Source organism: Myotis daubentonii, chromosome 15, assembly GCF_963259705.1.
Source record: "Myotis daubentonii chromosome 15, mMyoDau2.1, whole genome shotgun sequence".
NCBI classification, from domain to species: domain Eukaryota; kingdom Metazoa; phylum Chordata; class Mammalia; order Chiroptera; family Vespertilionidae; genus Myotis; species Myotis daubentonii.
Genome location: NC_081854.1, coordinates 20,606,652 through 20,632,793, shown reverse-complemented (window position 1 = coordinate 20,632,793; position 26,142 = coordinate 20,606,652). Strand labels below are relative to the sequence as shown.

At 46.9% G+C, this 26,142-nt stretch overlaps 1 protein-coding gene across 3 annotated transcripts in view; it reads left to right on the top strand.

Annotated features, from left to right (window-relative positions):
- SAMD4B (sterile alpha motif domain containing 4B) overlaps positions 1 to 26,142 on the top strand; it is a 47,682-nt gene that overhangs the window by 8,195 nt on the left and 13,345 nt on the right. The window contains exons 2-3 of one of the 3 annotated variants that reach the window (XM_059666576.1): positions 5,181 to 5,580; positions 20,211 to 20,681. In XM_059666576.1, the coding sequence (XP_059522559.1) occupies positions 5,385 to 5,580; positions 20,211 to 20,681 (667 nt within the window). In that variant the 5' untranslated portion in view covers positions 5,181 to 5,384. Of the gene's footprint in view, positions 1 to 5,180; positions 5,581 to 20,210; positions 20,682 to 26,142 lie in introns of those variants that run through there. The other 2 variants (XM_059666575.1, XM_059666577.1) reach the window with 2 other exon arrangements.

Sequence of the window (26,142 nt, the reverse complement as noted above, 5' to 3'; positions counted from 1 at the left end):
TCGAGATGTGGGCTGCTTCTCACTCTTTGGGGCCAAGGAAGGAGCTTAGAGGGCACTTTTTTCCTGGAACCTTTAGCCAATTTTTGGCTCCATTTCCTACCCTCCAGGGTTGGTAGATGCTTCCCAAGAAGGTTACTTGGTCCCATGGAGACCAGTTATGGCAGCAATATTGTTGGGCTTTTTGAGAGACTGCTGTAGACATTCCACTCTCATATCTTTCCTCAAAGGCAGGGAGTCATTTTTGGTCACATGAAGACAGAAGAGACCAGAGCAGTAGTGAATTGTTCTGTATGGGAACATCAAGGCTTTTTCAACTTTAAATGTTAGAAACCCAATTCAAACTAGCCTCAGTCAAAAAGAAATTTTTTGGTCCATGTAATTAAAAAAATGTGAGGTTAGGGGGCTTTAGACTTGCTGTGTGCAGGTTTTCAAATGTGAACAGGTCTCCATTTTCCTCCCCTAATTTCTTGATTCGGCCTTCATCTTTGTTGGCTTCATTCTATGTCAGGCTCTCACTGTGAGGCAGCAGAAGTGGCAACCAGTAGCATCAGGAGAGGTGTAATCTGGGCAACCCTAACAGAGAACATGTTTTCCCCAGGGGCTCCAGCAAAAGTTCAAGGAGGACTTTTCCTTGTCTAGGCTTTACTCCATGTCTACTTCTGGATCCAAGAAGGGCAGTTAATTTCCAAAGGGATCTTATGGGGCTGGTACTAGAAGATGGGAATGCATATTTGGCAGGCAGATCCACCAAAATCCATCACAGTAAGATGCCTTGGAATAGTCAATGCTGGTGCCTCTCCCTTGACCCATCTCACCAAGCTAGGTCTTACTTTCTCACTGCTGCCAGGCACCCAGGATATTGAGGTAATTGGCCCTTTGATAGAAAAAGGCCATCCAGTCATCATCCAGAGCAAACCTCTTTCGGTCCAGAGCATAGGAATTCCTCCTTTAAGGCTGATTTTTTTTTTAACACTATATTCTTAAAACTGACTGTTAGCCTAAAGCCCCAGGGTTTATTGAGAACTGTCCAACCTATTCTTCGGTACTAGATCCTCTCCATCAGTCATGTTTCTTGAGTAGCGGGGTGGCTTGAAGGTGTGAATCAGAGAGGCCTGAGGGAGGGATAGTTATCAGGAGACTTCTGGTCTTTTCTCTGTATGTGTCCATCTAGTCAAAGGACCATAAGCCACAGGCTTTGTTCTGTATAGTTGCTATTTTAATGCGAATTAATTTCCAACATTTAAAAGTAGAGGAATTTTATTTAAAATTACAGATTTCCGGTTTCTCTTTAAAAAAATAATAAAAGGCCTAACAGTACTAGACCCACATTCCCCCATGGCACCAGTTAATTAGAGCTAAACTGTGACTTCTCCCTTTAGACAGGTTATGTGCTTTCCAGCTCACCATAGTCTTCACCAGCCTGCTGTTTAAAACCTGGCGGTGTAAAGCCTCATGTTTGAGACCCCACTCTGTTCCAAGGCTTTGCTTCTAGCATTTGACTTGTGGAAAGAAGCTGGGTTGATGTGCAGTTAACAGTTTATTTGGGACACACAGTGCTTTTGCTTAGGAAAAGTAACAACTCAATAAGAGTTTATGGAAAAGAATGTGCACAACTTAGGTCTGTTTGTGGGTTTGGTCATCTTTTGCAGTAAATGCTGTTGGCATATCAAACCTCCCATCACAAATGTTCCCTCTGAAATAGTAACATGTCTTCTATCTTATAAGTTGCTGTCCAGTGAAGGAATCCCTCCCACTCCCGAGGGATGTTCATTCAGCCTCCGCTTGACCACTTCCAGCAGCCAGAGAGCGGATCACCTCCTCACGTGGCAGCCAGCTCCATTCTTGGACAGAGAACATTATTTTAAAGCTTTTCCTTACATTAAGGCTGTCTCCAGGCACGTGAGCTACCACTCACCTATCCTGCATCCAGGGCAAGCACTGATAATCAGTACTCTTTCTCACTGAGCCAGAAAGTAATATGTACCTTTAAAACTTTAAAAATTAAATTAAATTCCTCTAAAATTTATAGAAGTAATATGTGTTTACTTGTAACTAGTGAAATAGTAAAAAGTTATGTTGAGAGTGTTAATAATGCCTCCTTTCCAAGATAACCAGTGTGAGCAGCCTTAGGGTCTATCCCTTTATACATTTCTCTATATTCATATATACATATGTGTACATATATTCAGATATGATATATAATGGTTTTTGTATATGGCTTTTTTTTTCTTTTTACAAAAAAATGACATCACATTGTACATATTACTATGCAGCTTATGGACATTACTCCAGGTCAGTAAAGATCAAACACTATATAAAGATTTTTTTTTGTATTGTGCTATCAAAATCAAACATTTTTTTAAAATATATTTTTATTGATTTCAGAGAGGAAGGAAGAAGGGAGAGAGATAGAAACACCCCCAACTGGGGATCGAGCCCACAACCCGGGCATGTGCCCTGTCCAGGAATCAAACCGTGATGATCTGGTTCATAGGTCGATGCTCAACCACTGAGCCACCATGGCCGGGCAAGCATATTTTTAATAGCTACATAATATCCCATTCCTTGAGGTATGCCCAAATTATTAATCATTCCCCCATCGTTTCATTGCTCCAGGATCCTTCTCACCACAGTGCTCCAGGCAGCTACTACCAGTGAATTTGAGTTAGCCTGAGAAGTAAAACCTGTTTTGTCATGTGTGATCCATCTAGCTTATTTCACACATTCTATCTAGAGAATAGAGCAGACAAGCTCAAAGATCCAGGGGAATCTGTTCTGAGGCAAGACTAGAACTGAATTTTCTTGACTTTCAACATTTCCCATATCCTGTGTTGCCTCTCACTTAGAAATGTCTACCCAGGTTCTCCTCTGGAGTAAGTAAATAAATCTAATTCCTCTTCTGTGTGCTACCTCTTCAGATATTTGAAGTCAATCGTGAAATTGCTCCTGAGTCTTCCCTTCACCAGGAGAAATTTCCTCAATGCCTTCAAATTTTTCTCTCAGGATTTTCGAATCCCTTTACCATCCTGTGGGCCATTCTTTCTGTCTTCTCCCCCAGGGCTGTAGAAATCCCAAGTGTGACCTCCATGCTCACCTTTTTTATCCATTCATTTGTGAACACCTTCTATGTGTCAGTCATTGTCTGGACTCTGAGTGATGATGGTATCGCTTGTATTTTGGGGGGAAGAGAAAAATAACATATAAATAAGATGGTATTTGAGGGTGCTGAATTATATAGAAATGAAATACTTTTAACATAATAAAGTGACTGAGAGTGAGATTGGTCAGGGAAGATCTTTCTAAGGAAGTGACATAGAGCTAAGACCTAAGTGATAAGTAGGAGCCAGCTATAGATAGGTCTTGGGGAAGAGGATTCCAGGAAAGAAGAAAGAACTTGGTACAAGATAAGTTGGAGAAGCAACAGGAACCTTTCAGGGTCCTGTAGGACAAGATAAGACGTTCAGGTTTAGTGTAAGCTTTATTTAAGTGCAATGGGAAGTCATTGAGGATTTTAAGCCAGGGAGGCAACATTTGATTTCCCTTTTAAAAAGATTTTGGAGGTTCTATTTTCTTCCACACTTGTTTTGTATATCCAAAGGATTGATAGCCAGGCCAGTTTGCTCTGTTCAGTTGTCCCACAGAGGATTGTTGAGGTTAGTCACAGCCTTTGTCAAGTGTACCTCGCAGCCTTCCTCTGCAGAAGCATGAAAGTTCAAGGAGATGGCAGTAGCTCCCTAAGACCTGAGCACAGCAGCTTCAATAGATCTTTGTATGGAGTTCTCAGTCCTCTTGGCAGCAAGAGGGGGATGGAGCTGAATATGGTTTGAGGGTAGAGGCAAGGGTAGTGATAGCAAGAAAGATGGGAAATGTGAATAGGGACCTGGAGCTGGAAACAGTCAGAAAAAGGTTTCAGAGTAGTATCCACAAACCAGTCAACTGAAGAACAGGCCTGTTGTCTTGTCTGTCCAATTGACACAGCTCCTTTATAGCTCCTGCCTAAGATGAATTTGGACACTTTCTTACTTGGGAGTTTTTGACTTTTGAAGTGTCCCCCTTGTCCTCAGATTGACATCCCCTTGGCTTTTAGGTGACATCCTCAGATCTCTGGGAGCCAAAGGGACTTCACCACCCAGAGCACTTTGGTCAGGGTTAGTCTTCAGGGGAATGAAGAAGGGAGCTGGAAGAGATTCACCTCAGAGTAGGGATAGATGGGATCTTAAAATCAGAGTTGCACCTTTTCTAGAGTAAGAGCTAGAGTGGAGGAGGTGACCACCCCCCGCCCTCCCCCCCCCAGCCTGTTTGAGATCTCTGAAAAGGCCTCTCTATCCATACCCTTACCCTTAGGTACTCAGACAATTACTAATCAGGTATTCACATACCTGAGATCTCCACTGGTGTCACCACCTCACCACCCACCCACATCTTAGCTTTGTAAGTCTTAGCTTGAAATAATATAAATACTTCATAGGGTCCTTTCAGCAGGTGAGTAGTCACTCTGTCCAGATCTCAGAGGAGGTGGCCAGAGACCAACAAAGGCAGGGCATGTGCTTGGGGTCATATGCCTGTGTAGTCAAGTCACCTGGGGCCAGGTCTCCATTAATTCAGATTTTTTTCCTATAATGTGCAGCCTCTCCTATTTCCCACTTCTGGAAAACCTTACCAACTTACTCTCTGCTTTAAATTCACATCCTTTGGCTCTAGTCAGTTTGGCTCAATGGGTAGAGTGTCAGCCTGCAGACTGAAGGGTCCCAGGTTCAATTCTGGTCAAGGGCACATGCCTCGGTTGCCGGCTTGATCTTCAGTAGGGGGCATGCAGGAGACAGCCGATCAATGATTTTCTCTCTCATCATTGATGTTTCGATCTCTCTCTCCCTCTCCCGTCCTCTCTGAAACCAATTAAAATATGTTAATAAATAAATTCACATCTTTTGGCCCTATGACAGCCAAGCCTGAGGGGTAGCATCTTAGGGTAGGTCTCTTGAGTCCTGATCAAGCCTTTTTTCTGGATCTGAAGATTGGAGGGATAGTTGGTTTAGTATCTGGTATTGGCTTCACCTTTCTCCTGGGAACTCCACAGAGTGGATAGCCTGAAAGAGAAAGGCATGAAGACTCCTTCCCCCCTCAGCACCAGGTCATTTCCAGCTCCTTCATTCTATCTGACCCTTTGCTTCCTTTTGCAGGAGCCTGGAGAGGTGTGGCTGGACCAAGACCTTCCCCGATGTGAGCAGGTTTCCTCCCCCCACCACCTATTGCCACCACGCCAGGGAACGTCCGTAAGCCCTGGCCTTCAGGGAAGAGGTAACAGGAACCCGGAGCCGAGACCATGTGACGGCGCTGGCCCTGGCCACCGCCGTACCCCCCACCCTGGCCCCAGGCCCGGCACCATGATGTTCCGAGACCAGGTGGGCATCCTCGCTGGCTGGTTCAAGGGCTGGAATGAGTGTGAGCAGACAGTGGCCCTGCTGTCACTTCTGAAGCGGGTCACTCGCACCCAGGCTCGCTTCCTGCAGCTCTGTCTAGAACACTCCTTGGCGGACTGCAATGACATCCACCTGCTGGAGTCAGAGGCCAACAGTGCTGGTAAGTGTCCACCCCCAGAGATGGGAGTAGGAGGGAGACCTAGAACAGGAACAGATGTCAGATGGTTGAGGAGGCCTACCCAACAATGGTGCTAAGAAATGTGGGTTCTAGATTTGGTGGGTGGGGAGTCCCTGACCTCCCAAATTATCATCGTGGCTTTCCTGGGGCTTTATTGCTAATTATCCTCAGTCATGGAATGGGGGACTGCTGAGGGTGGGCAGTGCAAACTGGAAACTACCCACAGCAAAGGAAGAATCATGTAGGGTGGCTTGTCTGTGAAGTTGAAACAAACAGACTAAAGTCATTACCTATGAAAGAGGGATTGAAGGGGAGCATTAATTCATTTTTCAGGCTCTAGGACAGGGGTCCTCAAACTTTTTAAACAGGGCCAGTTCACTGTCCCTCAGACCGTTGGAGGGCCGGACTATAGTTTAAAAAAAAAACTATGAACAAATTCCTATGCACACTGCACATATCTTATTTTGAAGTAAAAAAACAAAACGGGAACAAATACAATATTTGTATTTGTATGTGGCCCGCGGGCCGTAGTTTGAGGACCCCTGCTCTAGGACATCAGAGCTAGGAGGATATTTTAGAACTCTTCCAAATTTACAAGTCATCTTATACTATCCTTAACCCCTGAAAAATAAGTTGGACTTAAATCATAAACAGCTTCAAGAGAATATTGAATTTAAGATTAGTCCATTTCAGTTCCCTTACCACTCAGTAGAGCAGCGGTCGCCAACCTTTTGGACCTCATGGACCACCAGTGGTTGGTGACCGCTGCAGTAGAGAGTGCTCTGTCCCGTGAGGTTAGCAATGGTATGGGTAAGCCAGATTTTTCTAGAGCCTCTCCCTAGGGCCCTGGGCATAAACAGGAGTCAGGTAAGAGAACCATCTCAAGAGACTCTGTTGAAGCCATTTTGGCCTTCTGGATCCCCACAGGCCTGATGGAGACCTGTTGCCCTTGGTAACAGGTGAGAGAGATGGAGGCGAGAAAAGAGGTCGAGTCATGCACACCTGAAAGCTAGCTGGAGAGAGGGACCCCATGTAAAGTGTGTCTAGACCCTTCCCACCTTCTTCCCCATAATAATAGTTCACACTGAGCCCTTACAGCACAGCAAGCCAAGTACTGGCTTTACTTTTTTTGTTGTTTTTTTTCCAGAGAGGAAGGGAGAGGAAGAGAGAGATAGAAACATCAATGATGAGAGAGAATCATTGATTGGCTGCCTCCTGCGTACCCCTTACTGGGGATCAAGCCCACAAACTGTGACCTCCTGGTTCATAGGTTGACACTCAACCACTGAGCCACACCGGCCAGGCCTGGCTTTACTTTTATAATAACTTCGAAAGCAGTGTTCTTTGGTGGCTCTAAAGTCAAACGTCCCAGTTCTGTTATTGCCATAGTTAACCTTTCTGAGCCTTGATTTCCTTGTCTTTAAACTCAAGTTGATAACTGACTTTACCTTCTAGGTGATTGTGAACTCTGAGACTAGTGCCTGTCATGTAGTTAACACTCAATAAATGTAAATTGTTGTGTTTATTGTCAATAACTCATGTAGTCCTCCCAACAAACCCATGAGATAGATACTGTCATTATCCTCATTGTATAGGTCAGTGGTCGGCAAACTCATTAGTCAACAGAGCCAAATATCAACAGTACAACGGTTGAAATTTCTTTTGAGAGCCAAATTTTTTAAACTTAAACTATATCGGTAGGTACATTGTTAATAACTTAATTAGAGTACTCCTAAGGCTTAGAAAGAGCCACACTCAAGGGGCCAAAGAGCCGCATGTGGCTCACGAGCCACAGTTTGCCGACCACGGGTATAGGTGAAGAAGTCAGCATGGGCTGCTAGGATTAGGATTTGGGGAACCACAGCTGCCGTGCTTCCCTCATCTCCCCAGGACCACCTGCCTTAGAAACAGTCACCTGTATTTTACCCAGTCTTTAGGTACAAATCGCAGAAGCACCATGGTTGTAGGAGAAGATGGTTCTTCAGGCCAGGAGTCATACCAGCTTAAGTCCCAGTCTGGTGGACAGTGAGCAGCAGTAACCCAGCTTAGCTGCAGCAGGTCCAGAGCTCAGCCATTTGATATCCTTCTCACCCTCGCAAGCAGGGAGGACTCCCCTCTGCTCTAGCACCAGGGGCAGGAGTTTCGTGGTTGTAATATGGCTCTGCACCCAGAATGGGGGGTTGCTTTGGGGCAGGCCAGTATCTTATACATATCCTCACAATCCCATCTTGAGCAGGCAGTTGTATGAGCACTGAGTGCCAGTCTTGACTACATATCAGATTCACCAAATAAAAATGCTGTTTGTTTATTAGAGCATTTTTCGTTCTTTAGTTGTTTTTAAAACTTGTGATAAAATCAAACCATTTGAAAGGCGAAAAGTAAAGTCTCCCTCCCAAACTTCCATGTTCCCAATTTTTGTGTATTTTGTGAGATATTCTGTATGAACATAGTCATATTTTTCCTCCAGCTTTTTCATTGTTTTGATTGTTTTATTGCATAGAACACTGAGCATATTAACCAGTTGCTTTTTTTCACTTGAACAATAATAACTTGAAGATCATTACATATTCAGCACATACATGTATATCTCATTGTTATTAATAGTGGCTTAGTAGTAAGAATAGGTAACATTTATAGAATCCTACCTGTATATCAAGCAGTACATTACCTTTATTACTCATTTAACCCTCCCAATAGCTCTGTGAGGTAGGTCTCACTACTTCCTCATTTTACAGATGAGGAGACTGGGGTCTGGGAAGGTTTAGTGACTTCCCAGAGTCATCTGGTCAGAAGTAGAGCTAGAATTTGACTTTATAGAAGTCTTGCTGTTGACCAGTAGACTCTACCACAGGCTATGTTCAGCTTTACTCTTATAAACAGTACTGTAATGAGTACCCTTTAATCATCTGTAGGATAAATTCCTAGAATGCTGTGGGATTGCTAAATTTGAAGTTCTATGCATTTCAGTATTTATTATTACCACATTGCCCTTTGTACAAGGAACCTGAGGCCCATCCAAGATGGTTTGCATTGGTATGTTGGAGTGAATGCCTAACTAGTGTTGAGAATTGCTGTGGAATGAATTGACTAATGAATGAATATATGAATCAAGGTTTTTATCCTGAGCCCCATGTCAGAGAATATAACAAGCTAATACTTAGATGAATAGAGAAGTAGGGAAAACTTAGAATGAATGAGAAAAGAGGGAGAGCCATCGTATGTTCCAGAGTCAGCAGGAAGCCTTCCAGGATTAGAGCAAAGCACAACAAAGAAATTTGGTAGAGTCTTGGATGCCTCTTTCCTAAAAGGTAAATTTTGTCGGGCCTTTAATGCCTCTTTCCTAATAGTCATGGGGCTCAAAGACTAAGGAAGTCTGTGTCTTCTGACTTGCTCCCACAGTCAAGTAGAACAGCCACCTTGGTGAAGGAAGGAGCTACTTCCTGGGCTTGGGTGCCTGCCTCGTGAAAGGAGCTGTATGCACCCTCTGTTATTCCTCCTCTCTTCATATGGCCTTCCCATTCCCTGGTTTTTCCCAAACTTAATTCATTGGCAGAATCACCTGGTGGGAGAGGAAGTGACTTAAAATTCATATTCCTGGGCCCTTCACCCAGACCCACTAACTTGGAATCCTGACGGGATAGGTTTGGGAACAAGTACCCAGGTTCTTCTGCTGAACCGGCAGTTTGAACAATGAAGCCCTGCTGGATGATTCATTTGTCATAGGACAAGTGAGACTAGCAATCAGGACATCCAGGAGTTCCAGATCCAGCTCTGCCACTAACACCTCTTGAGACCTGGGCCAGCTCCACCCCTCTTGGGCCTGAGGATCTACATCTGGAGAGTGAAGACGTTGTTATAGATACTCTCCCAGTACCTTTTGGGTTCTGAAAGAATGCGCAAAGAACACAGACCTATGACCTGCATATTACTTTGTTTGGGGGCCCAGCACATTCTTCTAAAACAGTCGTTCTTAATATTTTATGAGATGGATCCATCAGTGAATCTGTTCCTCATCCCCACCAAGATGTCCACCTGCTCCACAAACCAAATCTTGGGTCAGTCAGTCCACTAATTCCCTGTCTATTACAGGATCTGAAGTTCTTCAGCTTTTTCAGATCCCTTCGGGCCATGAGGGCTAAAACAGTAAGGCAGATCCTCTGCCATTTTCTGGGTTTATACTCCATATCTCACCCACCCAACCCTGGTACTTCCTCCAGTTCTCCCAGGGAAACTCTGGGTTCAGGTTTGAGTTTGGATCAGAGCTGCCCACCTGTCCATCTCCTCAGAAAGTGTGGGGAATGCAGAGGACTTGATTAAGGAAAGTGGGTCCTAACTCTGGCTTCATGTCAGAATCATCAAGGCTCTTTATTAAATGAACCTGTGGCCTGGGTCCTATTTCCAGAGATTCTGATATTTTTTAAGCTCCCTAGTTGACTCTTGTGTGCATCCAGTGGAGAACCATTTGTCTTGATGTTGACACTGTTTCTGGGTGGGCCCAGAAAGGTGTTTAGGGTACTGTTTTGTGACATGTCGAGAGTGGGGGCTGTAGAAGAGGGCTCTGGTCTGGGCTGTCTCTTCCTCTCAAGCAACTGGGAAGTCCCCCAACCTAGGCAGCTAGCGTTGGTTTCATGGAAGCAGAATCTGAACAGGCAAGGAGAGTCCCCAGGTTTCCTTTTTGTCATCCCTGTTCCTTCTCACAATGCTGTCTTCCCTGCCTGTTTGGAGTTATAACAGTAATTTTGTCTCTCTTTTCCCCTGATGCTGACTTGGACCAGAAGGGTAGGGCCAGAGAAGCTGAAATCCTCTTCTCTCCTGGTCCTATAGCTTCCTGAGTCACATTTCCTGCATTTATTTCCTCCTCTTGTCCTCTGAGTCAGAGTCCCAATATCCAGCAGGTTTAAGCCCCTCCCTCCCTGGCTCACTGAAACTGGGTGGGGAAACTGAGGTCAGGAGGGGGCCATGGCTGAGTGAGTCACTAGAGCTCAACTCTGATGCCTATACCCTCCCCTTTCAAAACTCTACTGACATACTTCATCAAACAAAAATGTAAGCCCCCAGAATCCCCCATGTTTGTGTGAGCTGGAGTGAGGCAGAGAAGGCCATGTTTGGAGCCAAACCCCAGCCCTTCTAACTAGTGCCTGAGGCTGCCACGATTGTTGCAACAGCCAGCACATAAAAATGGGTTTGCTGTTATGGCAGTCTCCAAGATATATTTGGCTCCTGTGATTTGCCAGAACCCAGGTTCATGACCTACTTAGCTCTGATCACCTGGCCAAAAAGGGCACTCTTATGCAGTCTACCTCATCTTCTCTATGCCTGTGGAGTCCAGGTTGGCAGCTTGGTGAGAAGCAGCAGTTGGCATCATGGCATCCCTTAGCCCCTCTCCCCACCCACTTCCAGAATTTCATCATGGCTTGTTGTGCTTCTGGCTCAGAAGAATCAGAGATGTTTATGTTTTAGTAAATAACTGAATGAAACTCCCTGATCCTGTTGGGAATCTTAAGAGCTCAGATGTGCCCTCCTATATAAATTGCTCCTTCCCCAGCCCCCAAAACAGCATGGGCTCTAAATCTTTAGCCAGGAACAGCAATGACAGTTAAAATGTATGGAACACTTTATACATGTTAGGTGCTATGCACAGTTGTCTCATTGACTTTTACTAGAGTCCTGTGATGAAGGGGTTTTTACTACCCCATATTGTACAGAAAAGGAGACCAAGACTCAGAGAGGTTAAAGGAATGGCCTGCGATTATGTTAACCTAGGTCATGGAGACAGAGCTGGGTTTTTCTAATCCAGGCAACTTTGCCAGTTAAACTTGTGCTCTTACTTAGTATACTCTGCTGGGACACAAGAGAGGGTAACCTGAGGTCAGGGGATCCTAGAAAGAACACATTATACACACATAGACACCACTATCTTCAGGGGGACCATCTGGGTTCAATTGTGCAGGTATTCATTGGGTCTCTGCTATGCCTCAACTCTGAGCCAGACTTTTCTGATCTGGGCAGGAAACTAGAAGTTCCATCCCCACCCCTCATCTGCAGCCCCAGCTGGGCTCACCCCAAGGGGCCTGAGGCTGCACAAATTCTTTGGACCAGTTCCACTGCTTACTGATGCTTCCCAGTCATGGGAGGCCCACCCTCCCAACACACCACCACACGGACACATAAACACACATTTCCCTAGGGTCCACAGTAGAACAAGGTCCTTCATTGAGCCCAATCCTTGGGGCTGTTCTGTCACATCCCATGGCAGTACCAGAGGAGAATCTGTGTCCCTTAACTTTGGGGTCCCGGCAGTACCCTGGGGTGGGGGAGGGATTAGACAAGGCTTCTCTCTGTCCCAGATGCTTCTGGCAGTCCTGAAGGCCTAAACAACAGTGATTGAGAACATCAGGATAGGGCTGAAAGGACAGGCTGACTGCTGGAGAATGGAGAAAAACACCAATCTTTGAGTCACATACTGAGTGCTTACTATGGGCAGACTGTCAGGTGCTTTCCATTTCATTGTTTCCCTAAATCCTCTTGGCAGCCCTATAATCCCTCTTTTACAGAGGAAGCATATTACCCATGCAACTGGGTGACACAGCTGGGATACAAGTCTTTGACTTTGTCCCTAATATTAATCACTCTATTTTTTCTTCCTCTCATCAAGAACTAAAAACCCAGGGACTAAGTCAGAGAAATAAAGTGTCAGGGAGTTCCTTCCCATGTGATTCAGTGCCAGATGGAGCTGGGAGGACTGGAAAGGTGAAGGCTCTCTGAAGTCAGGAAGGCCTATCTGACCTTGGAAGAGCCTTAGATCTGGAGATGATCTAAGAGACAGCTTTGTGGTCATGGGAACTAGTTCAAGAAAAGAGACAGATTGCCTGGCCGGTGTGTCTCAGTGGTTGAGCTTCCAGCCATGAACCAGGAGGTCATGGTTCAATTCCCAGTCAGGACACATGCCCAGGTTTCAGGCTCCATCCCCAGTAGGGGGTGTGCAGGAGGCAGGAAATCAATGTTTGTCTCTCATCAATGTTACTATCTATCCCTTTCCCTTCCTCTCTCTCTAAAATGAATAAAAACATTAAAAAAGAAAGATTTTTTTTTTTTTAAAGAGAGAAGAGACAGATGGAGAGGATGAAATTTTCTAGCCTTGAGTAGCAGGTCCTAAAGGGAATCTGCAAAGCCAGGGACAGGGGGAAAAAAAAGATACCTGGCATTGGAGAGATAGTAGAGGATTATAGGTGAAGTCCCTCCCAATTCTGGAGGCAGGCAGCCCTGGATTTGGATCTTGGCTCTTCCCTTTGGGGAAGTGACTTCACCTTTCCAAATCCATTTCCTCATCTTCAGGATAGGGATGCTAAAACAGGGTTGGGTTGAGAATGAAAAGCAAGTATGTTCTTAGCATAGAGTCTGGCTCATAGTAAATGCTCAGTTATCACTATTACTAGAGGCCCAGTGCATGAAATTTGTGCACAAGGGGGCGGGGTTGTTCCTCAGCCCGGCCTATGCCCTCTCGCAATCCAGGTAGGGTCCCCAGGCCTGGCCGGCGATCAGGACCTATCGGGACTTCCCTGCCCCCGCTGCTGCCACTGCTTGCCATCTGTGCAGCACTGTCCCCCCATCCCCACCCCCCCCCCCGCCACCCATCAGTGGGGTGCGATAGCTGGTCAGCCCCACACACCTGCCACAGCATCACTGGCCGGTGGCCTGGGCCTCCCTTTGTGGGGTGATTGCAGGGTGATGGCAGGGCCCCCCAACTAATTGCATTGCACCCACCTTGGCTGGCCTGGCACCAGTGCGTGTCATAGCATGGTCATCTGGAAGGTTGTCCGGGTGGTCGTTGTGCTGTTTGGTCGTTCAGTCAATTTGCATATTATGCTTTTATTATTATAGATTGTATACTACAGTAGTCCCCCCTTTTATCTGTGGTTTTGCATTCCATGGTTTCAGTTACCCACAGTCAAACATGGTCCAAAAATATTCAATGTAAAATTCCAGAAATAAACAATTCCTAAGTTTTAAGTTGTGTACCATTCTCAGTATCATGAAGAAATCTCACACCGTCCCACCTGGAATGTGAATCATCCCTTTGTCCAGTGTATTGTGTTGTAAACACTGACTACCTCATTCATCACTTAGTAGCCATCTTGGTTATCAGATATTTTGGGGGAGAGAGACCACATTCACATAATATTTATTGCAGTATCCTATCTAACAAAAGAGAAACATGGTAATTAGCGTACGACCGCTACCCTTCCCATTGGCTAATCAGGGCGATATGCAAATTAACTGCCAGCCAAGATGGCGGCCGGCAGCCAGGCAGCTTAAACTGAACATGAGGCTTGCTTGCTTCAGTGACGGAGGACTGCAACGTTCCCCGCCTGCCGCTGCCGGCCTCTGAGCTTGCAGTTTGAAACATTGTAACAAATATAGAAGCTAAACAAAACCCCAGAAACCAGCTTTCAGCCGGCCGGGATCTCAGAGCTGGAGTTGATACGGTGTTTCGATTATAGAACCTAAACAAACCAGATACCTGCTTTCAGCAGCAGAGGCCTCAGAGCTGGAGCCAGAGCTAAAGCTGGCCCAGAATTTTAAAAAAAAGAAAAAGAAAAAAAAGAGCAATTGGGAGCGTCAGTCACCCGCCAGCCTGAAAACAGCCCTCAGCCCCTCACCCAGACTGGCCAGGCACCCCAGTGGGGACCCCCACCCTGATCCAGGACACCCTTCAGGGCAAACCAGCCAGCCCCCACCCATGCACCAGGCCTCTATTCTATATAGTAAAAGGGTAACATGCCTCCCATCACCAGGATCAGCAGAGCCGCGAGGCCTCCCAGCACCGGGATCAGCGTGACGGGGCAGCGCCCAAACCCCCTGATCGCCCTGCGGCTCTGTGTGTGACAGGGGGCAGGGCCACAACCTCCCTATCCACCCTGCTCTGTTCCTGACAGGGGAAGGCGCTCCAACCCCCTGATCAGCCCTGCTCTGTGCCTGATGGGGGGAGCTCCCCAACCCCCTGATCGCCCTGCGGCTCTGTGTGTGACAGGCTGCGGCGCCCCAACCCCCTGATCGGCCCTGCTCTGTGTGTGACAGGGTGCAGCGCCTCAACCCCCCTCCCCCCCATGGGCCCTGCTCTGTGTGTGATGGGGTAGAGCCATAACCTCCCCATCGGCCCTGCCCTGAGTGTGACAGTGGCGGCGCCCCAACCCCCTGGTCGGCCCTGCTCTGTGTGTGACAGGGGGGAGCTCCTCAACCCCCTGATGGGCCCTGCTCTGTGCGTAACAGGGGGGAGCTCCCGAACCCCCTGATCGACCCTGCTCTGTGCGTGACAGGGTACGGAGCCCCAACCCCCCTGATGGGCCCTGCTCTGTGCGTGACAGGGGGTGGCGCCGCAACCTCCCTATCGACCCTGCCTTGAGTGTGACGGGGCGGTGCCCCAACCCCCCAATCAATCCTACCCTGAGCGTGACTGAGGGTGGCATCGCAACCTCCCAATCCGCCCTGCTCTGTGCATGATGGGGCAGCACCCCAACTCCCCAATCGGCCCTGCTCTGAGCCCGACCAGGGGCTGCACCTAGGGATTGGGCCTGCCCTCTGCCAACTGGGAGCAGGCCTAAGCCAGCAGGTCGTTATCTTCTGAGGGGTCCCTGTGCGAGAGGGCACAGGCCGGGCTGAGGGACCCCCCTCCCCCCCGAGTGCACAAATTTTTGTGCACCGGGCTTCTAGTCCTATCTAATAAAGAGGGAATATGCTAATTGACGCTCACATTGTCATAAAGATGGCAGTGCCCACAGCCAATAAGGAGGGAATATGCTAATTGACTGCCCCGCCCTCAAAGATGGCAGTGCCCACAGCCACAAGATGGTGGTGCCCAGTCCCCTCAGCCCTGCCCAGGTGGCAGGCACGTGGCAAGGCCGGGCCCGCCCCCAGGCAGGTGCAGCCGCTTCGCGCACCTACCTCTGGAGTCCCCCAGTTCCCTCAGCCCCCCAGCCACTCAGGGCCGGCCTGAGGCACAGGCAAGCCTCGGATGGCGACTGCCCAGCCGCCCAGGGCTGGCCCGAGCCTTGTGCTGCCGGAGCAGCAGCAGCAGAGGTGTGCTGGGGTGTCGCCTTCCCCTGATCGCCAGGTTGCCTCCCACCCCTGAGGCTCTCGGACTGTGAGAGGGGGCAGGCCGGGCTGAGGGACCCCTTTCCAGTGCATGAATTTTTATGCACCAGGCCTCTAGTACTGTTAACAATTCTTCTGTTATTATTGTTGCTAATCTTTTATTGTGTCTAATTTATAAATTAAACTTTATCATACTATGTATGTATGGGGGGAAATAGTATATAAAGGTTCCATACTATCTGTGGTTTCAGGTATCAACTGGGGGTCTTGGAAACTCCATGGATAAGGTGGGGGATTGCTGTATTAATGTTCTATTTTGGTCAGTAATATGGGCATAGCATGAATTGATAATCTGAATAAATGGATGAATCCATAGGCACTTCAACAGGTGTTCTCTAGGAAGCTTAGAGCAGAGAGTCCCAGGCCAAGAAAATGTGCAGTTATATATGGCCAGGAGTTGGTAGTTGTGTGTGTGAGTCATTTTCCCAGAGCTACAAACTTAGGCAGAATTAGAAGTTTATGTGAATTCCTAAGCCATAGATTTCCAAACAGGTCATTAAAAGAAAGAGAGGTGCAAAGGGTTTTTATGCAAAGTTCCCAGTGGCCAGGTGTAGGAGACCCGAGGTCCCTGGAACCTTAAGCCCGAAGGAAGTTGTGTTGAGACACTGTCAGATGCAGGGCTCACTTGAAATCCAGATGCCTAGAATTCTGGGGCTCTCCTTATAATACATGCTTATTCCCAGCCTGTCTGTTTCCTGTGCTGGGAGTTGGCTGTGCCCACTGGGTATTTGAAGGGAAGGAACCATGATAAGATATAATAACTGATCCTAGAAATAGCAGCTAATGTTTACTAAGGACTCACTGTGTGCTATGGTCTCACTTAATTCATAGCAGCCATGCCAGGTAGAAATGATTCTGAGCCCCACTCTACAGATAAAGTAGAGCTCAGTGAAGTGATAACATTTGCCCAGAGTCCCATGGTCATTAAGTGGGAGAGAAGGGACCTAAGCTATGTCTCTACCTTTTCTTTTTTTATCCTCACCCAAGGATATTTTTTCCATTGATTTATTTTTAAAGAGGGAGTGGAGGGGAGGGAGGGAGGGGAGAGAAAGAGAAATATTGATGTGAGAGAGACATCGATTGGCTGCCTCCTGCTTGCACTGCGATTGGGGCCGGGGATCAAGCCTGCAACCGAGGTACATGCCCTTGACCGGGAATTGAACCTCTGACCTATTGGTCCTCAGCCAACACTCTAACCACTGAGCAACCGGCCAGGGCTGCCTTTTCTTTTTCATGACCCACCTAACTAGAGTGCTAGCTCTGTTGGTTAGAGCCACCTCCTTTGCCCCTTTCCAGGACCTTACCAGTAGCCCAATAGCTCATCTCAGAACAACCTTGTTAGATATTTGCAAATTGTTGCCTTCGCTGCAGGTATTAGCTCAATTGCTCAATTAGCAGAGTTGGCCCCAGCCCTTGATCATTATCTCTTTACTCAGGTATTGGTATTCTTGGACCTTTTTTTTTTTTCCCCTGTCAGCATTACATGCCATCCTCTACTCTATTGAGCTAGTCATGGAAGGGGTAACAGGGTTTTTTTGTTTGTTTGTGTGTGGTTTTTTTCAGAGAGGAAGGGAGAGGGAGAGAGAGAGAGAGAGAGATAGAAACATCAATGATGAGAGAACCATTGATGGGGCTGCCTCTTGCACACTTCCCACTGGGGACTAAACCTGCAACCTGGGCATGTGCCCTGACCAGGAATCGAACTGAGACCATAGATCAGCCCTCAACCATTGAGCTATACTTGCTGGGCTGGGTAACAGGGTTTTCAAGGAAGATAGACCTGTAACAGTTCTCCCAAAGCCTCCTTTTATAACCAGCCTGGGGCCTTATCCTTAGGGAGCTCTCTTCTGGGTCAAGAGGGGAAACCTGGCTCATCTCCACAGGACAGACTCAGGCCTTCAGACTGTGGGATTGGGAGGAAACATCACCATGGCATGGAATAGCCAGGAGAGACTTCTCAGAGGAAGATAGGTTTTGGCAGTCATAAAAGACATAGAATTTGGATAGGAGGAAAGAGACTGTTGTAGGATAAATCCTTGAATCTTAGCTTGAGTGGAAGCTTAGATGAATGTGGCCTGGAGAAAGGCCCAGCGAAGATGAGGATATCCTGAGTTAAGTCTTTATCTGGAGTGATAAGAGGTAAGGAGTGTCCTGGAAATGATGGTGATGTAGGGTTAGGAGTTCTTGAACTTTAGTCTATTGGTGCTGGTTACCATTGCAACCTCCTGGTCAGGAACATGGCATCTTGGTGTGCTTTAGGAAGATAAATTCATCTGGGTTTATGGGACAGGTTGAAGGAGGGGAATGTAGAGGCAGAGACTAGTTAAACAACAATGAGCATTTATTAAATAAAGGGTGTCCCAAAATTCACGCAAGAAGTAATTTTGATAGAAAACACAGGTTTATAATTAAAAATTGTAAATTATTTATTGATTCATAAAGTATACAGTATAGGGTTATGTATGGAATAGCATATCGGGTAAATGGCCTCCACGGTTTTGCTGGCACATACGCACTCTTTTGTTGAAATTTTCCATGACCGAAATGAGGCTGCTCAGGCAATAATAGTTAATGGTGCTCGCTATCGCAGCATGATAATCCAGTTTTTTGTGCCGTGGAGGCCATTTACCCAATATGCTATTCCATACATAACCCTATACTGTATACTTTATGAATCAATAAAAAATTTACAATTTTTAATTATAAACCTGTGTTTTCTATCAAAATTACTTCTTGCGTGAATTTTGGGGCACCCTTTACTAGAGGCCTGATGCATGGATTCATGCACCAGTGGAGTCCCTCAGCCTGGCCTGCAGAGATTGGGCCGAAAACAACTCTCCAATATCCCCCAAGGGGTCCTGCATTGTGAGAGGGTGCAGGCCAGGCCGAGGGACCCCACCAGTGCAAGAATCTGTGCACTAGGCCTCTAGTATGCATATAAGATCTTTGGTTAATCTCTTCCCACCTTCCCCACTTCCCCCTTCCCTCTGAGATTCATCAGTTGTTCTATGTTTCCATGTCTGTGGTTTCCGCTCCTGCATTGAGTGTCTGTCCCCTGGTGGTCAATGCACGTCATAGCAACCAGTCAGATTGTCGCTTAGGCTTTTATATATATTGATGTTCTGTATCCCAGGCCACTTTCCATTCTTTATTAACTTACTGAGTCTCAAAGCAACACTGTGAATTGGATGCTGTAATTGTCTCCAAAATTTTTTAGGTGAAGAAATCAGTGTTAGTGAGGTTTAAGGTGACATGCCCAAGGTCTAGCTCAGCCGTGGGCAAACTACAGCCCACGGGCCGGATTCGGCCCGTTTGAAATGAATAAAACTAAAAAAAAAAAAAAAAGACCATACCCTTTTATGTAATGATGTTTACTTTGAATTTATATTAGTTCACACAAACACTCCATCCATGCTTTTGTTCCGGCCCTCCGGTCCAGTTTAAGAACCCATTGTGGCCCTCGAGTCAAAAAGTTTGCCCACCCCTGGTCTAGCTAGTAAGTTGGGGGGGTTATACTATATGATTCTAGACTCCAAGCTTTTAATCACTGTCTTCTCTCTTTTTTTAATGTTTTTTTATTTTTATTTTTTAAAAAAAATTTTAGAGATTTTTTACAGAGAGGAAGAGAGAGGGATAGAGAGTTAGAAACATCAATGAGAGAGAAACATCAATCAGCTGCCTCCTGCACACCCCCTACTGGGGATGTGCCCGCAACCAAGAATCATCAGTCGGCTGCCTCCTACACGCTGCCCACTGGATATAAAGCCTGAAACCCAGGCATATGTGCCCTGACCAGGAACCATGACGTCTTGCTTCATGGGTCGAAGCTCACACACTGAACCACATCGGCCAGGCATCACTGTCCTCAGGAAGGAGGCTGCTTTTATATGGAAAGTGGGTAGGGGCCCTAAAATAAAGAATAAGAAGAGTAGCCTTAGCCAATTTGACTCAGTAAATAGAGCGTCCACCCACGGACTAAAGGGTCCTGGATTCCATTCTGGTCAAGGGCACGTTCCTGGATTGCAGGTTCGATCTCCAACCCCAGTCAGGGCATATCTGAGAGGCAAACAACTGATGTGTTCCTCTCACATCGATGTTTCTTTGTGTCTCTCCTCCCTTCCTTCCACGCTCTCTAAAAACAGTAGAAAAATATCCTCAGATGAGGATTAACAACAACAAAAAAGTAAGAGTAGGCCTTGGAGATAGGGAGCTCATATCAAATTCTCAGCAAATTTGGGAGCTACAGCAGGTTTTTCGAGAGTAGGAGTGATGGAACCAGGAAAAATTACTCTGAAAGCAGGGTGCATATGTTTGATCTCACCTATATAAGGATCAAGGTTGAGTTCATGAAAGAAGGGAGAAGAGATTGGAGCTGAGGGAGCAGGCTATAGGTTCCTCTCCTTGGGTTTATAGGAGTTCACCATTTTGGCTCCCCTAACATTCTCTCATCTCCTTTGCAGCCATCGTCAGCCAGTGGCAGCAGGAGTCCAAAGAGAAGGTAGTGTCTCTCCTGCTGTCCCATCTGCCCCTGCTTCAGCCACGCAACACGGAGGCCAAGTCGGAGTACATGAGGCTGCTACAGAAAGTGCTGGCCTACTCAATCGAGAGCAATGCCTTCATCGAGGAGAGCCGCCAGCTGCTCTCTTATGCCCTCATCCACCCGGCCACCACACTGGAGGACCGCAACTCACTGGCCCTCTGGCTGAGCCACCTGGAAGAGCGGCTGGCTAGTGGCTTCCGCACCCGGCCCGAGCCCACTTACCACTCTCGCCAGGGCTCAGATGAGTGGGGGGGGCCTGCAGAGCTGGGCCCTAGGGAGGCAGGGTCAGGCTGGCAGGACAAGCCACCCCGGGAAAATGGACACGTTCCCTTCCACTCACCCAGCTCTGTGCCGCCAGTCATCAACAGTATTGGGAGCAACGCAAATGCAGGTGATGGGGGTAGTGAGTCCCAGGAGGTCATGCCTACTTGAAAAGGGACAGATTAGGCTATCTCTTTACTTGCTCTGTGGCCCTGGGAAAGTCATATAACCTCTCTGGGCCTCACCTTATGAGGGAGTGCAGAGGTGGTGAACTGGCATTCCCAGAGTTATGTCTGACCTACAGATATGTTTTGTTGAGCCCAGACTCAACTTTGATTTTATTTGTTGTGTTTTTAAATAAATTTGGTAATATAAGAAATAGAATTTTTCCCTAAAAATCCACATTTTAGCTTCTCTTGAAAAGTCAAAAGATCTGGCAGCTCAAGGCCTGTATTTCTGGTGGCAACAGTAAGATGGAATTTAACATTGATCATCCCTTTTACACCCTACACATGTGCCCCAGTCAGCCTCTGCCTCCACCACTGTCCTTCTTTGGTGATATCTGATACCTGCCTGGCCTCTGAAGGCAATAAATTAATGACATAATCTGAGGTCCCTTCTAGTTCAGACGTTTTGGATTTTTGTATCTGGCCTCAGGTTAATGCATTGTGTCTATGAAATGTTTCCAAGCCTGTTCATTTAAGCTGTAACTCATGCTGCTATGCATTAGTAATAGTAAGTAACACTGTTGAGCATTGACTATACCTAATACTTTTCACACATGATCTCATTTCATCCTCATTACAACCATATTATTATCACCATTCTACAGATGAGAACACTGAGACCTAGGAGGTAAAATCATGTTTTCAAGTTCACACATAGAACAAGTGGTGGACCTGGCCAAGGTTCAGACCCAAGCATTCTGCCACCAGAGCCTGCCTCTGATCATTGCATTGGCCTCCAACTAAGTGGTTTTGAAAGGGCTCTCTTATTAAGCACCCTGAAGGCTGGGGTGAGCAGGAGGAGCTGGTATTACAATGAGTTTTTGAAATGTTAGTTGAACAGGATAAGAGAGTGGTATTTTCAAGGATTGGTAAAGTAACATGACCTGACTCAAAGCAAGAGGTTTCTAAGATCCTCACTGTGGGGGGCTCTGGTTAAAGCAGGCCAGGAAAGAGTGGCAGTGACATGTCATTTGTGCCAGTGGATGGGGTGAACCCTGGGTCTCTGGTGCCCAGCTGTATGGCACCTAGCACACAACAGTTACCCCCTGAGCCTCTTTCTTCAGTTAAATATGTATGTCCTGGTAGCCTCCCTCCTCCCTCCCAGGTGCTAGTGAGAATCAGGGAAGATAGAGGGATAGGGGGCATTTCTGGGAAATATAGCAAACCAAGGTGTTTTCCAATCTCAGAGCATGACAATTTCTGGGTCCAGGTTGGGAGGATATATTAATGATAATTCTAATTAAAATATATTAAGTGTTTAGTCTTTGCCAAGAGCTGTTCTGAGAACTTTATACCTATACATTCATTAGTTGTCACAGAAAAGTCCATTTGTCCAAGGTAGTGTAGCCAGAATTTATTATTATTTTGTTGTTGTTGTTAATCCTTACCTAAGGATATTCCCCATTGATTTTCAGAGAGTGGAAAGGAGAAGGAGAGACAGAAAGAGAAACATCCATGTGAGAGAGACATATTAATTGGTCCTCTCTGCACAGGCCCGGACCAGGGCCCAAACGGAGCCTGCAACCAAGATACATGCCCTTGACCAGAATCGAACCTGGGACCCTTCAGTCCGCAGGCTGATGCTCCATCCACTGAGCCAAACCAGCCATGGTGTAGCCAAAATTTAAATCTAAGCAGACTGGCTCCATAGCTCATACTTCTTTTTTTTAATGGAAAGGAGAGAGAGATAGAAATATCAATGATGAGAGAGAATCATTGATCGGCTGCCTCCTGCACGCCCCCCACTGGGGATCGAGCCCACAACCTGGGCATGTGCCCTTGACCAGAATCGAACCCGGAACCCTTCGATCCACAGGCCAACGCTCTATCCACTAAGCCAAACCAGCTAGGACCATAGCTCATACTCTTTTTTTTTTTTTAATTGATTTTTTACAGAGAGGAAGGGAGAGGGATAGAGAGTTAGAAACATTGATGAGAGAGAAACATCGATCAGCTGCCTCCTGCACACCCCCTACTGGGGATGTGCCCGCAACCAAGGTACATGCCCTTGACCGGAATCAAACCTGGGACCCTTGAGTCTGCAGGCTGATGCTCTATCCACTGAGCCAAACTGAGTAAGTCATACTCTTAACTACTGTGCTACAATGGCTCCACCTAAAAGTGATCTCCCGAAGATACTCATACCTCATGGAGGCGGGGGGCAAATGAAGTGACTTACCTGGGATCATGCAGTTAATAGGTGGCCAAGCCAGGATTAAACTCAGGTCTGTCTTGACTCCCCAATCTCACAGCATGTTAGGGCCACATGGCGGGGCGGGGGCGGGGGGGTGAAGGATAGGCTGAAACTTTTCAATTTCAAGCAGTTGCAGGAAACCATTTAAATCTTTTTGAGTGGGGAGCAAGGATTGGCCTGTAAAGGCAGGCACAATAGGTTTGGGGTGCTGCCAAGGACAAAAGGACAAACCAGGTTTCTTGGAGAAAGAGAGGCCCTGGAACTCTGGCCAGCATTCCTGTTTTTATAGTTTTCAGTTTTCATGCTGTGGTCAGCCTCCACTCTATTGTAGGGCCAAGCAGGGCTCCTCAGAAACTGCACAATCGCCCTAGCCAGTTTGGCTCAGTGGATAGAGCGTCAGCCTGTGGACTTAAGGGTCCTGGGTTCAATTCCGGTCAAGGGCAGATGCCTGGGTTGCAGGCTCCATCCCCAGTGAGGGGCTTGCAGGAGGCAGCTGACCAGTGATTCTCATCATTGATGTTTCTACCTCTCTCTCCCTCTCCCTTACTCTCTCTGAAATCAATAAAGTATATATATTTAAAAAAAGAAAAAGAAACTGCACAATCATTCCAATCAGGATAGTTTCCTGCCCTCTCAGTCTTCCCTGCCTCCTTGGCTAAGAAGGGAGGAAGGAAGAGGCCAAAGGGATCAAAGCAGGTGTAAAATAGCCTATATTGAGGGTTCCCCAGTCCCTCAGGGCCCAACATGTGCCGTTTTCTTCTGGGAGTTCAGAAGGAGCCCTGAGCAAAGGACCTTAGAGGTTATGGGCAAGGGTAGAGCTGGCTTAGGGAGCGGGTCAGTACACTGCCCTCTGCCTCAGGTGACTTCCTGACTAGGAGCATAGATACTGTCACAGTGGGGGAAGGTGCTTTGGGGCCTGTACCAGGCTGATCCTCCTTTCTGGGCTGGTGTCAGTGTAGTGCTGGCAGGAATCCCAGCCTTTCCATTTTATGCCTTTGCCTCCCAACTCTGGAAACTGGGGCAAAGGGTTTCAGTTCCCTGGGCTTTGATATTCTCACCTACCTAGGGTGAGACATTTGGCTTTGTTTCCTTTCCTTTTAATTGTATTTGGGATACTCCAGATTCCCTGTGTCGAGCTCAGAGGCCATGTTCGCACCCTTAGGATCATGGGTGCCCCCCTTTTGGCCTTTAGGAAACTTTGAAGACTCCTGTATATTGTGCCCTTACTCCTGATCCTGGGGGTGCAGAAAAGGTTGCCATCCTATACGAGCCCAGAGTCCAGTGTGAGAGAGGCAGGCTAATGAAGTGGGCAGTAAGTGCAGGGCTTGAGGCAGCAGCAGCTCAGGGGTCCAGAGAATACAGAGGGCCCGGCCGATGGGTCTCAGTGGTTGAGCCTCAACCTATGAACCAGGAGGTCACGGTTCGATTCCCAGTCGGGGCACATGCCCAGATGGCGGGCTTGATACCTAGTAGGTAGCATGCAGGAGGCAGCCTGTCACTGATTCTCTCTCGTTGTTTCTATCTCTTTCTCCTCTCTGAAATCAATAAAAAATATATATATATTTGGGGGTTGGGGGAGGAATGCAGAGGAAGGACTCCCAGAAAAAGGAATTCAGAGGGAGGAGCGAAGGCTGAAGTGGCTGGCAAATAAGGGTGGATGAGTGGTGAGCTAGACAAAGGGGATAGCATGTGTAAAGGTCTGGAAGCTGTGGGAATCTACCCTATCCTGAGAATGGTTAAAAAAAAAAAGTCAAGTTGGATTCTTCTTCCTACTTCAAAAATGAAACGGATGAATGGAGGGTTTGCAACATCTGTGGAAGATGGCCTGGATTCACCCTTTTTGGGCGTAGTCTAAGAAAAATCTGTGGGAGCGGGGAAGCCCAAGGATATGGCTGTTGAGCCCATAGTTTATGTACTTCATTCATTTACTTTACAAGTACTTCTGAAGAAACTGCTCTGCTCTAGGCCGCACTGTAATCACTGAGTATGCAGTGCTATCTAGGACAGGATAGGTCCCTGCTATCACAGGTTATTGCATCAGGGCATATAGTTAATAAGCAAGTAAACAAATAACTAGATAAGATCATTTCAGGTTGTGATAGGTAGTGTAAGAAAGATAAGACAGAGTAATATGATATAGTAACCAGAATTGGTAGGGACAACTACTTCATATTGAGGGTTCAGAGAAGGCCTTAGAAGAGATGACACTTGCCAAACCAGTTTGGCTCAGTGGATAGAGAGCATCGGCCTGAGGACCGAAAGGTCCCAGGTTCGATTCTGGTCAAGGGCATGTACCTTGGTTGCGGGCACATCCCCAGTAGGAGGTGTGCAGGAGGCAGCTGGTCAATGTTTCTCTCTCATCGATGTTTCTAACTCTCTATCCCTCTCTCTTCCTCTCTGTAAAAAATCAATAAAAATACATTTTAAAAAAAAAAAAAGATGACACTTGCCAAGATGAGACCTGAGGGAGACAAGAAGAAGAGCAAGTGCAAAAGTATTGAGGCTGGAACAAGCTTGAATGTTTTCGGAACAAATGGAGGTGGGGGGCAAAGGCTTTTAGACTTGATCCAAAGGGTGAGTGGGAGATAAGAGGTCAGAGTTGAGAAAGGTCTTGTAGTGGTGTGTGTGGAAGAGTTTAAATTCTATTTTCAGCATGAAGGGAAGCCATTGGTGGGATTTAAGCAGGGACTAACTTTGTCAGATTGCATTTTTAGAAGGACCATTGTGCTGCTATGAGATGAATAGGAGACAAGAAACCAGTGAGGATGCTCTAGCCGGTTTGGCTCAGTAGCTAGAGCATTGGCCTGTAGACTGAAGGGTCCTGGGTTTGATTCTGGCCAAAGGCACATGCCCGGCTTGTGGGCTTGATCCTCAGTAGGGGTCATGCAGGAGGCAGCCAATCAGATTCTCTCTCATCATTGATGTTTTATCTCCCTCTCCCATCCCCTCTGAAATCAGCAAAGAAATACATTTTTTTTTAAAAAAGAAAGAAACCAGTGAGGAGGCTGTGGCAGTAATTCCAGTATGGATGCCATTGACTCAGACCAGGGTGCCAACAGAGGAAGTGGAGTTCAAAGAAGTAGCTCATAGCTTGCTGATGGGTTAGGTATGAAGGGTGAGGGAATGAGCAGTATCTGGTAGGTGGTTCCCTGCAGATGCCAGGGCCCCTT